At 26.7% G+C, this 12,462-nt stretch overlaps 1 protein-coding gene across 1 annotated transcript in view; it reads left to right on the top strand.

Moving 5' to 3' along the window:
* LOC111612783 (midasin-like) overlaps nucleotides 1-12,462 on the top strand; it is a 104,884-nt gene that overhangs the window by 54,587 nt on the left and 37,835 nt on the right. The window contains exons 31-37 of the mRNA XM_023354038.1: nucleotides 1,090-1,195; nucleotides 2,918-3,080; nucleotides 4,146-4,255; nucleotides 6,702-6,806; nucleotides 7,587-7,712; nucleotides 8,248-8,380; nucleotides 11,368-11,417. Coding sequence (XP_023209806.1) covers nucleotides 1,090-1,195; nucleotides 2,918-3,080; nucleotides 4,146-4,255; nucleotides 6,702-6,806; nucleotides 7,587-7,712; nucleotides 8,248-8,380; nucleotides 11,368-11,417 — 793 coding nt within the window. The remainder of the gene's footprint in view (nucleotides 1-1,089; nucleotides 1,196-2,917; nucleotides 3,081-4,145; nucleotides 4,256-6,701; nucleotides 6,807-7,586; nucleotides 7,713-8,247; nucleotides 8,381-11,367; nucleotides 11,418-12,462) is intronic.

The raw sequence follows: 12,462 nt of genomic DNA, 5'->3' as shown, positions 1-12,462 counted from the left end.
CCATTAGTCTTATAGTCAGTTATATTCTTACAAAAATGAATTTGAGATTGTACAGTCGACCCTCCCATAACACTGTTGATAATTCCGTTTTATATGAATTCCATATTGTACGAGTCACTTAGATTTTACAAATATGTGAGCCGTTCATAGCCTGGCATACGTATTTGTAAAATCTAAGTGACTCATACAACATGGAATTCATATAAAACGGAATTATCAACAGTGTTATGGGGGTCGACTGTATTGTTTGTTTTCTATATTAGAGGATCATATTGTCATATTCTTTAGGAATGTGACAAAATGATTTTCTAATACATAATCACATTTTTTTTACTGATTTTTTTCTGCTTATGAAAGTTCACTTAGGTAGAAACAACAACAAAACTTGGAATAAACTAGTGAACACGCATATCCATTACATGCATTGCATATAAGAACAGTTTTAAGTTCTACACATAAACCTATCTTCCAATCAAGATGTTCATTTAATATGTTTTTAGAGTATTTTATCAATCAAAGTTGAACTAGATAAATTTATATATTTTAAGTAAAATGTCTCTCCGTTTGGAATGCATGTATGTTTTTGGACTTGGAAGTATTTTTTTTTTTTACTTACCGATTCAATTGATTTTTAGTCTCTATACGTTAAGAGAGTTATTTATAAATTTAAAAGATGAACTAAGCTTACTAAAGAATATAGAAAACAATTATATTTTTATGCTTTGTTTAATGATATAAAACAGTATTGGATAAATCTAGAATATGGTAGACAAACTATTTTAAACAACATTTATTTTACAAAGAGATTAAATTATAAGAAAATACATAAATAACTGATATAATTAAATCCTGATTTAATAATCAATTATATTATACCACTTAGTTTGAACTAGATAATTAAAGCTAATTACAAACTAATTAGCAATTTAACAATATGAAAATATATTTTGTTGTATCTAGTTAATAGTAATGTATTGATTACCATCAATAAATGCAAGACAACAGAATTTTTGTTTCAGTTTTATAAATTTCAGATATATCACAGATTAGTTTAACTGTATTTACTACTTTGCAATTCTTGTTTTCTAGATGCTGGTCTGGATGCTTGGATTCCTTATATAATAAAGCATACAGCAACTGTGCAAAATGGTGGTTCTATTTATATTCTGTTATTTCTCCTATAATTGGTGACGGGGTGAGTAATTACTTAACAGATTTTTAATGCCTTTTTTTTCATTTTAGTAAAATCAAATTTTTATTTTTATTTTTTAGTCTGCTTTATGTTATTTCTCTTTATGATAATGTTAAACATGCAATCATGCAATATAACTGAGGTATTAATTGAATTCTTTCTCATGATTTTCAATTATGCATACAGATTCATCATCATCATTGAAAATTTTTAAATAATTTTTCCTTAGTGACCATGTGACGTTTTATTATCCAATTAGACGTAACTATCTAATGAGCTATATATCTACTCTTTTCAATNTTATTTTTATTTTTTAGTCTGCTTTATGTTATTTCTCTTTATGATAATGTTAAACATGCAATCATGCAATATAACTGAGGTATTAATTGAATTCTTTCTCATGATTTTCAATTATGCATACAGATTCATCATCATCATTGAAAATTTTTAAATAATTTTTCCTTAATATTAACATTAAATATTATTGTTAAATTATATTTAAATTATTTTCTTTTTATTCTGATATAAAATTTATTTTAAATATACATCAAATTTTAGATTATCTGTGCTAATTAGTACATGGATATGCATAGAAAACATAAATGATCCAACAAAGCCCTCTTAACTCTAAAAAAACTGTTTAGAGGTATTAAATCAGGGATTCCCAACAGGGTCAATATAGATTCGCAGAGGTCGATGGAAAAATCATATACTTTTTGTAGTTTTTCAAGAATTTCAGATAATTTTCAACTAATAATAATAATGATATGGAAAATTCATTAAATTATTTAATAATTTACCTGATATATTATGCAAAATCATGGGAAATAAAAATTTTAAGGTGGTCAATTGAAAAGAATATTTCTTATATGGGGGGTCAATGGAAGAAAAGATTGGCAACCCCTTTATTATATGAACTTCAGTATGTATACAGTACAACACAATGCAACTGTCAGTCCAAAGTTTCATAAGCTGAAATGTATATTTAGTCAATAAACATAAAATTTAATTTCTTCTATTTTCAAAAATATCATGTAGAAATTTATATTTTACATGTCTGTAGATAATTATTATATTTTTCCAAATTAATGTATTTTACTTTTAGGACTAGAGGATATTTTTTTAAATATGCTGTTTATAGGATCAACTTTGCCTTGCAAAAGAATATTGCAAGGCTAATGACTCATCTCACTTTCTGTCCTGTCAATTTCATCCCTTAGAATTGACAGTTGAGGAAAGAAAAGGAAAAACTGAATGTTGTTTATGATAATATGTCATTTTACAGTAATTCTAATATTTTGACAATGCATATATAATTTGCACATGGATAATCAGGAGTTTGGTGTATTTCAAAATGGAGAAATCTGAAAACATATTTGTACTAAATAAAACAGCTTCTAAAATATAAAAGCCATTTCTTTGTAGATTTAACTAAAATTCTAATTAAATTTTACAGACTAAAAAATTCTCTTTTCATTGTAATATGACGTGAAAAGAAGAATTAAAATTTTAGGATTCCAGATTATATTTTATAAAATTTTATTATTTCATATTTTTAAATTTGTTACAAAATCAAAATAGTCTTGCAACGAATTTTTGGCAATTGTTACAACTATACATATTTTTTGATAAACTTTATGTTTTAATTTAAATATTTTAAGAAAATTAAAATTAAATGTTTGTCTAATTTTTTTCATATTCTATTATTTTCTATTTTCCACACAGAATTTAAATGAAGAAAAATGGCCAGATGAGACAAGAGATAATTTTATTGGTACTCTGCAGCAATTTGTAGAACATTCAACAGTAGGCGAGTTTCAAGCACGGATAGATTTGTTATATACATTTATGGAACATATTAAACATTATTTGTCATCTCATTCACAAGGTATTTTTCTTCCAATAAATTTTATGAAATAATAATACAGTTTTATTAATTAATTATTCAATGTGCAATTCCTTGTGATATTATAGGGCAACTGAATGATGTGCAGCTTTTCTCACTAAACCGGCTTTTACAGCTTTCATAAAAGAGAGAAAAATATTACTTCTCTTCACTTCATTTTCATTAGTGCAGGTTCTGTGGTAAAAACCATTGGTTTAACAGAATGCTTCCTTGGAACAATATTTACTAATTATTGAAATTCACAAATAAAAATTAAACTACTAGTTCTCTAAGTTTAGAGAAATGATACAAAATAATTTTCCTAAAAGATAGTAATGAGGAAATTATGATATTTGTGGTTGACAATACTGAAAAGTTTTAGGTTTGTTTTTATACTACTAAGTATCAAACTTTAGATTTAAATACTTTGGGTCTTGCATTTAAATATTCCGTGTTAAATAGAAATATGTAAGACTAAACACTCATTATTGATCTTTTTATGACTATCTACACATGGATTATTCAACAACCTTATTGATGTATTAAAGCCAAGCTAAATTCACTGTTTTCTGTTATGTCCTTAAGTTGCCCTCATTTTTATTTTTGTCACTAGATATCATTATTACTTTCCTGAAATTGTCTGGTTGATTTGTGTGTTCAAGATTCACAATTTTATATAATTCAGTTCTAAAAGCAAGAAAATTTTCCAACATAAATATACCTTATATAATATAATATCAGATAGTTAATCCTAGTTATTAAAGTAAACAGTTGATTTTATTTCAAAAATAATGTTTTCAACTTTTGAAGGACTCACTTTCAAATAGTAATATGAATAATAATAAGAATGAATATAAATGTTTAGAATTATAAATTTATTTATAGACATGCATTTGAATTTTTAATAGAAATGTTATTCTAATAATTAAAAGTTTAAAATGTTAAAGATTCTTTTTTTATAGAATTTTGTTAATCAGTTTTATCTTTTAGTTGTTTATAACTTTTGACATAAAAAATTTTTGCAACTAAATAAAGAAAATTGGTCATAATTTATAATTATTTTTTCAGCCGACTTATGCAATATTTTGTCCAATATCTATTATTATTACCATCAGTTTGTGATTTCTGTTCATGAGAAGATATCTACAGATAGAAAAGTTATTGAAAAAGAAATTAAGGTAAATATAAACAATATTTTAATATCATGGATAATAATGTTTTTATTACTTTAATTAAAATAAGTTTTATTTAATGTTAAACACTAAATTATATTGGCAACCTGAAAGTTACATTAAAGTTTTAAAATTCAAAAATTTGTACTGTTCACATTTTTATTACTTTATTTCATTTTTGAAAGTCTTTTTTTTTCTTTTTTTTGTCTAATATAAAAAAAAGAATAAAAGGTTTAGTAAAATTAAGTTTTAAATATACAGGCCTCATATACATTCTAATTTTCATATCTTTTAGTAGGAGAGTGGGAAATACTGTGCTTTTTAAGAAATTGTCCTACTTTTTAACAAGTTGTAATACAGGATCAATTGTTTTTTTTAAGTGATATGTAGTATTTATTCTTCACTCTGCTGTTGATTTTTACATTTGTATATGTGATCCAAAATCTTGTAAACCACTGAAAGATAAACTTGAAATTTATAGATAAAAAAATTTAAACAGTAATTCTAGTATTTGATAAAGTTCCAATGAAAATCATGAAGGAAAAATTTTTGCTCTAGATATTTCTAAACTGTTGTACTGATTTTTCATTAAATTAGAAGAATGTTTACTGATATTCAATTAACAATATTTACTCTAGTTCCAATATATTCAGTAAATTATCTACTTTTATTTGCACGACTTTGATTTTGTATACAGTGGTATCTCAGGATACGAAATTAATCCGTTCTGAAACTGAGATCGTATCATGAAAATGTCGTAAGGTGAATCATTTTTTCCCATACGATTACATGTAAAACCAAATAATTTGTTCCAACACGAAAAACACACTCAAATTAAAGCTAAGTTGTACATTAAAAAAAAATAATAACTGTAGTAAGGAAAACACTGAAAAATGCATTTTGTAGTTGTAAATGTATAAATAACCATAATAGAATAATAATTGATAAAAAAAAAAAAGTAGTTTATTTGCACTTTACCTTCGAGGATAGACCACAGTGGAGGTGTAAACTGATGGCGGAAGAGAGGGAGAATGAATATGATACTAAAACTTAACTGTCATAACATAATGTAACAATAACTTAGAAAAGATAAAAAAAAAACTAGTGTTGTTTTATATATATTTTTTAAAATTTTTATTCACTGCTTTTTGCTTTTTTTCCTTCACTTTCACTGGATAGAGGTCACTTTGTAAAATACCTCTGCAAAGAGATTTGGCTTTGCCTACTTTTTAAAATGTTTCTAAAATGACTTAGGCAAATGTCATTAAACTGAGCAACAATATGGCCAGTGTGAATCTTTTGGGATGTTTCTTCTCAATAAAATCAGTCACTTTCTAATAATACCTCAAGATTTCCTTTATCGAGCGAGATCATTCCACAACAAAGCAAACACGCGGACTGAGACCAATGAACAGAAGTAAATAAAAAAATGGCACGGCGAACTAATGTAACATCGTAATGTGAGTTTTTGTTCGTATCGTGGAGCAAAAATATATTCGAATTTCATGTCATATCCTGAAAATTTCGTATGCTGGGGCGTTTGTATCCTGAGGTACCACTGTATATTGTTAGCTCTAATAAAGCAGAAAATTTGCTGAGTTTATTAGTATCATTTTAATATACAGTGAAATTTTATTTCAACATTTCTTGGTTGATTGTTTATCTTGACTATACATTCATGTTTACTAGTCTTATCTGGACTATCTATAAAAACAATTTAGCATTTCTTGATTTTACATTATACTTCAGTTTTAAGGAGTTGAAATCAAAAGGTAATTTTGATTTAACATTTACAAAATAGGCAATAAATGAGGTGATTTTTGGTTCTCTCTGGGCCTGAGGAAATATTTCCAGCTCTAGCCTCTCAATAACGCCGAGTATAATTATACATTTCGATTAATATTATATATAATAGAAAATATTTAATAAACCAATAATACAGAAAAATTAGCATATATATACAGGATGAGTCAAAAGTCTATTGCACTTGCTTTGTTCTAAAAGATTTCAAGGTCAACAAAAAAAGTCCTATCTAATTCTCCATACATGACTTCCTATGTAAATTCCATTAACAAAAATTAATACCTCTTCACTACTTTTGGAATGAAAAAGATGCAAGGAACTTTTGACTCACCCATATGTGTATATAACTGCTATATTATATAACAGAAAAACAATTTGATATGTAATAAAAATTTCCATACCTTTGAATTAATAAAAAGTTTATAAGTGTTCATATTGGAATTGAGCAGTTATATATACATCATATATTTTCTTCGTTTATGTAATATTTTGTATTAATAATCATCAATACATAATTTTTCTATAAAATAAAAATATTATAATAATAAAATTTATATTATTTTCATATATGTATGTATGTGTGTATATATAGCTTTTAATTTATGTTATAATCTTAACATTAAAATATTTTATTTTGTTAAAAACATAGGAATTTATAAAAATAATTAGATGGAGTGATATCAACTTTTGGGCAGTGAAACAACAAGTAGAAAAATCTCATCAGACACTTCATAAACATATGAAACAATATGAAGTAAGTTTTTAGATAATTAACTTCTATATACAGGTTAGTGTTTGTTAGTTTGAAATTCAGGGAATGAAATATTTGCGACTTCAAATTATCCGAGCTTTACATATTTTTGTACATTATGCCAAATGCCAGTTAACTGATGTAATTTGTTAAGCAAATGGAATATGGCTACTTATACAGAATACTATTTTTGTTAATTAATAATAATAAACTGCAAGTAAACAGTATGTGTCCAGTGAGAACCTCACAGGTCACCATATAGATTTTATAAAAAGTAATGCAGAATTTCTCAAAATGTAGTCAAAATTATTTTTAAAGTGGCCCAGAAAGTAGTAAGTTGCCCAAAAGTAGTATCATAGAATCTTACAAATATCTCAATCTGCTACTTGTAACCCAATCTTGCAATCCTGAAACCCAGCATATTTTATGAAATAAGAGAATAAATGGTAAGGTAACACTTGAAAATATGTTTCTTGTAAAAGCAAAGCCATATTGACCAGATTAGAGTTGTTCTTGATCTATTGTTCTCTTATAGAACAGAAGCACTTCAATCTAAATAAACAAGTTAACATATGCAATTGACAGTTTGGATAGAATTTTCACTTCAAATTTCAAAGTAGCTGTATTCCGAACTTATCAAATTCCTTAACATGTAAATCTCTACATCCTTAGCTGGGACAAAAGTACAGTTACGAACTAATTGAATTTCAAACTATCTGAGTTTGAATTAAATAGGACTTCCTGTATCTGTTTTTATTATATGTGAGATAATTTCTATTGCAGAAAGTTTTAAATCAGTCTGCACAACCTTATTTTGAATTATGTAAAAATGTTGAATTGGAAGAAGAGATAAAGATGGAAAGGTCTGAGCTTAATTGCTCTGATTTTATATCTGCTTTAACACTACAAGTAAGTTTCATACTTAACTTTTAGCGTCATCTTTTTATTTATTATATTAATTTTACAATTCATTTATATGCTTATTTTAAGTTAAAACAGCTTTAAGATAATACTTGAAAATGAAAATATATTTTAGCAAATTTTTCTTTAATATTTTATCTGTTATTCAATTAAAGAGATGATAATATTTTATTACAAATAAGATTTAGTATAAATTAAAGTAAAAAAATCATTAAACTGTAAGTGTGTAACCCATTTGCTGATTTTCTTTATATTACCATTGTCAATTACTATATTCTTTCTCAAGAATCCAAGATTTTTTGATATATATATATATAAGCAATGTATGTCATTCAATTTTTATTAATTTTTCCAACTTCTTTCTAGAATGTAGATTTATCTAGTTGGAAATTATTTTCTGTTTCCTATTCAATTTTTTGAAATTTAAGAAACTTTAGTTTTATTCAAAATACTTAATTACATGCAATAATTGATGAATTCTCAGTTATTTTAATATAATATATACTTTTTTTTTTAATTTTAGCAATATCTTGGAAATAGTTCATCCCAAATCGAATTTTGTCAAGATTATTATAAAAAAATGAGAAATCTCTGTAAAAAAATATATAAAGCATCAAAAATATTTGAGAACATCAATTTTCTAGAAGACTTTGCAGGTAAAATATACTCTTGTTCACAATTCTTTAGTTTGCAAAATTAAAAAAATATTAAAATATTGAAATGTAGATGTCATATTAGCACAAAAACACACAACATTTAGACGTTTAACTAGTTAAACGTCTAAATTACTCTTTTAATTAATATAAAGAATTTATAAATACAAGGTAGCCCAAAGTCTATGAAGTGACATTTATGAATAACAAAGAAAAATTCCATTCAGTTTTAACCATTCTGAAAATAATCTTTAGAAGTAATGAATAAGAATTTTGAGAATTTTAGATTTTTTTTTGTTTTGGTTTTAATTTTTGAGTTTTTGAAAATTAAAAATTTTTTTTTAAGTTATATGCCATAGGTCTTATCTTTGTACACAAGATATAGTCAGATAAACTAAACTAATGAATTTACACATTACATACAATTGTGAGAGATAGGGAGCTGTCATTTTCTCATAAATCAAGCCCATGCTTCACACAATCATCATTTGTATTTCCTTCCTGCATTACAAGTTGTGTGGTAGAACTAAATTTGTATAGCAATATCAGAATAAGTTGGCAGATAAGAAATTATATATATACGAAGCATGAGTAAGTATTCATTTTTATTATTGAAGACCAGGCAGTCAATAAGAGAAGGCATGTTGAAATTCTCAACCTTTGTGAAGTTATACACAAAAGCAGCCCAGTTTGTGGAAAGGACAGAACTGGATCCTTTCACCTTGATAATGCTCCCATGCATTTGTCATTTTTGGTTAACAAATAGCTAACAAAGAAGGACATGGCAGTATTTCCCTAATCTTCTTACTGAAACAGATGGTTGACCAAGGCAATAAAAGTGTCAGCCTTTTATTGCCTTAGCCTGGAAACTAAGGTTTTCTTAGATGACAAACCCACAATGGATATGAAAAATGCTTTCTTATTAGGACAAAGTATTCAAAACTTAAAAAATCTTACTTCTGGACTCTCCTGGTGATGTCTCCATAAAATTATCTGTTCCCTAAAATGAAAGAGGAGCTGAAGAATTACAGTTTTCAATCAATAATGGAAATATAAATTACAGTAATGAGAGCCTTTAAAAATTTTGCAAAAATGGTTTCTAGAACTATTTTGACAAATAGAATTGGTGCTGGCAAAAAGTGTAACTGCAGAAGGAGCTTACCTTGAAGGTGATGTGATATAAAAGTTTCTCTGTGTTGTGGAATAAAACCTACACTAAAAGTTCATATTTTGCTCTACTTCATAGATATATTATGTAAGAAATAGTAAAACATTCAAACATAGTTTATTTTAAAAGTCAACTACAGTGGGTGATCAGTTAATGAACAGTTCGGACTATGAACAAATCAAATAAAAATCTTTTGTGAAAGTATTCATTATGTTCGGACAACAAACACAAGAAGTGACGTAAAATAATGAATATTGATTTGTCTTTCCTTGTCTTCAAACAACAATTCAAAACTTTTCAGAGTACAGGAGATGTTGACATCGACACTCAACCCAGTACATACTAATCGGATAGTATTCCTCTGAACTTTGAGACTCTCCCTTGTAACTCCAGTCTTTTATTTTTCTGACAGAAAGAATTGTTTTTAATAGTATTTGCAAGATTGTTGGGTGGGCACTCTTTAAGTTTTGTGTCAGTTTTTATTTTCAAAAGGTGAGAGTATAATAGCAAAGATAGAGAGTTGGGTAGATGTCTGATGTTGCTGGGCAGTATGGCTTGAACAGGTCTACAGTAGGCCACAGTTCAATCTTATCTAAGAAAGATACTGTATAATCAAGAAGACTTAAGCAGCTAAAGGAGTAATAAAAATTACATCTGAGAAATAAAGAACACTGAAGAACTCATAATGGAACCTGAAACTGATCTGATGACAAAAGAATGCCAAGAACTCTTGAATGAAGAACACCAAGAAATGCAGCAAGATATGTTTTCTACTGAAAAAGAGGATTAATGCAGACATCTGCTATTAAAGATCTTTTGAAAAAGTGGGAGGATATCAGAACAACAGTCTTAGAATGGTATCAAAACCAGGTTGAGGTTAATAGGCTTGGGGATCTCTACAACGACAATGCTATTAATTACTTCCAAAAAATCCTGAAGAAGAGAGAAAAGCAATTGACATTGTGGGGCATTAAAGAATCTGTCCAAACAGAAAAAAAACATGACTGATAAAAATGCAAGACTGTGTATATATGTATTTTTATTATTACATATAAATAAATGTAGTAGGAAAGTGTATAATTTTTTATTTTTTGGCATCTCCAGAATGAATTAATCACATTCCCATAAAAACCTATGGTAAATCGATAATCAGACAACGAACAAAGTCTTGGAACGGATTATGTTCATTAACTGATTACCCACTGTATATGTGATTAGAATGTAAAAACTGATGTAGAAAACATTGAGAATCCATCAAATTATGAAATTTTTTAAGCTTAAAAAATTTTAAATATTAACTTGTAACACAATACATTAAAGATGATATTGAGATGATAATTTTTTAATTATTGTGTACAAAAATAAGACATTTATTGTATTACATATATAAATTTGTCAATCAAAAGTTCAAGTATGTTTAGTCAGTCTTTCACAGTTCATAGTAAAAGANGTTTGAAAAAAATCTTAATTTTTATGAATTGTTAAATTTATATAAAATTCCTTGAGAAAAAAGTTAAATACCTTCTTGTAAGGATACTGGAAAAATGTATCAATGACTCACAAAACCTTTGAATATCCAGTAAAATTATTTGATATAAATTATGTAAATTTTTTTGTAAAATATCAATTACATATTTAATGAAGGTTATTTTATGTATCTAAATACTCCTTTCTTATTATAATACATTTTAATAGTAAAATATTGTTAAAATAAGTCACATAAAATAATAAAATTTTTATAAGTGTATATATTTATAAATATGTATTAACTTAAAACTTTTTCATTAATTCTAATTTGAATTTTTAATTTATTTAATTTCAGGAGAAATAATAACATCTGCTCATGACTTGCAGTTGTTGAATGTATCAAAGGTACTAATTGTTTTATATTTTAATGAATTTAGTTTTAAAAAATGTCTATGCCATTTTATTTATATAATAAATGAAAAATCTACAATTTTAACAAAATTCTAATATTGATTTGTTAGTTTAACAAATCAATATTAGTTTTCTGGCCGCTCAAGAACTTGAGCGGCCAGAAAATATATCTTTTATTAAATGAAAAGGTAATTTTTGTGTAATGAAAAGGATATTTTCTGGCTTTTTGAGAAGTTGAATGTTAACCAATCAATTTATGTATAAATTGATTAGTTAATTAATAAATAAATTGATATATTTGTTTAACAAATATCTAAATGAGAATCGAGGGGGCAAACTCTGTATCCCTCTTACTGGCTTCTCTGTCAGAGGATGACTTATGTGGTAAGTGAGGTTGTGACAAGGTGTTGGCTGTACTCAAGGATGACACGTAATTAAGCATAAGAATATCATATTTAATAAACTATAAAATTATACACTGACTACAAAAGCAAATAGATACAAAAGATGGAAATAGTAACAAAATTCCTAAGTTGCGACAATGATTACTTCATTCTTGTTGATAGACCGTCTAAGTTCTGGACCTTCCTCGGTCCCAAAATCCTTTAAGTTAAACTAACCTCAATCTAGCTTATAACCAAGAGAGAGAATTTACAAATAGTCTAAAATAATATCTCTTGGTTCCCGATCTCATTGGTAAAAATGATCATGGATCAGTGGAGTTGACCAGTAGTCTTCCTTTCATTCAGGTTAGGATCATCTTGAGAGAGAGATGGCAATTATGGCGACGAACGGAATGGCGGTATGGGTCTGGTGTCTCCCGTTGATGTCTGCCCAGAGGACTGTGTCCAAGCCCTTTTTTATACCCATTTTCAAGAGAGCTGACTAGTCTTATGTATGATGCAACCTGTTCTAAGTTCAATTTGTGTCTGGGTTTTATTTATGTTAATTGTCAGAAATCGAAGCATTTCTTTAAATTTATTATTACCTCTTTCTATCCATTATGATTACTCATTCTACCTCATAAATTTGATAACAG

The sequence above is a fragment of the Centruroides sculpturatus genome, unplaced genomic scaffold (assembly GCF_000671375.1).
Source record: "Centruroides sculpturatus isolate CEXI.00-Female unplaced genomic scaffold, Cexi_2.0 scaffold1151, whole genome shotgun sequence".
Classification (NCBI taxonomy): Eukaryota; Metazoa; Arthropoda; class Arachnida; order Scorpiones; family Buthidae; genus Centruroides; species Centruroides sculpturatus.
Note: the sequence above shows the minus strand (reverse complement) of the source record. Positions and strands in the feature narration are given on the sequence as shown.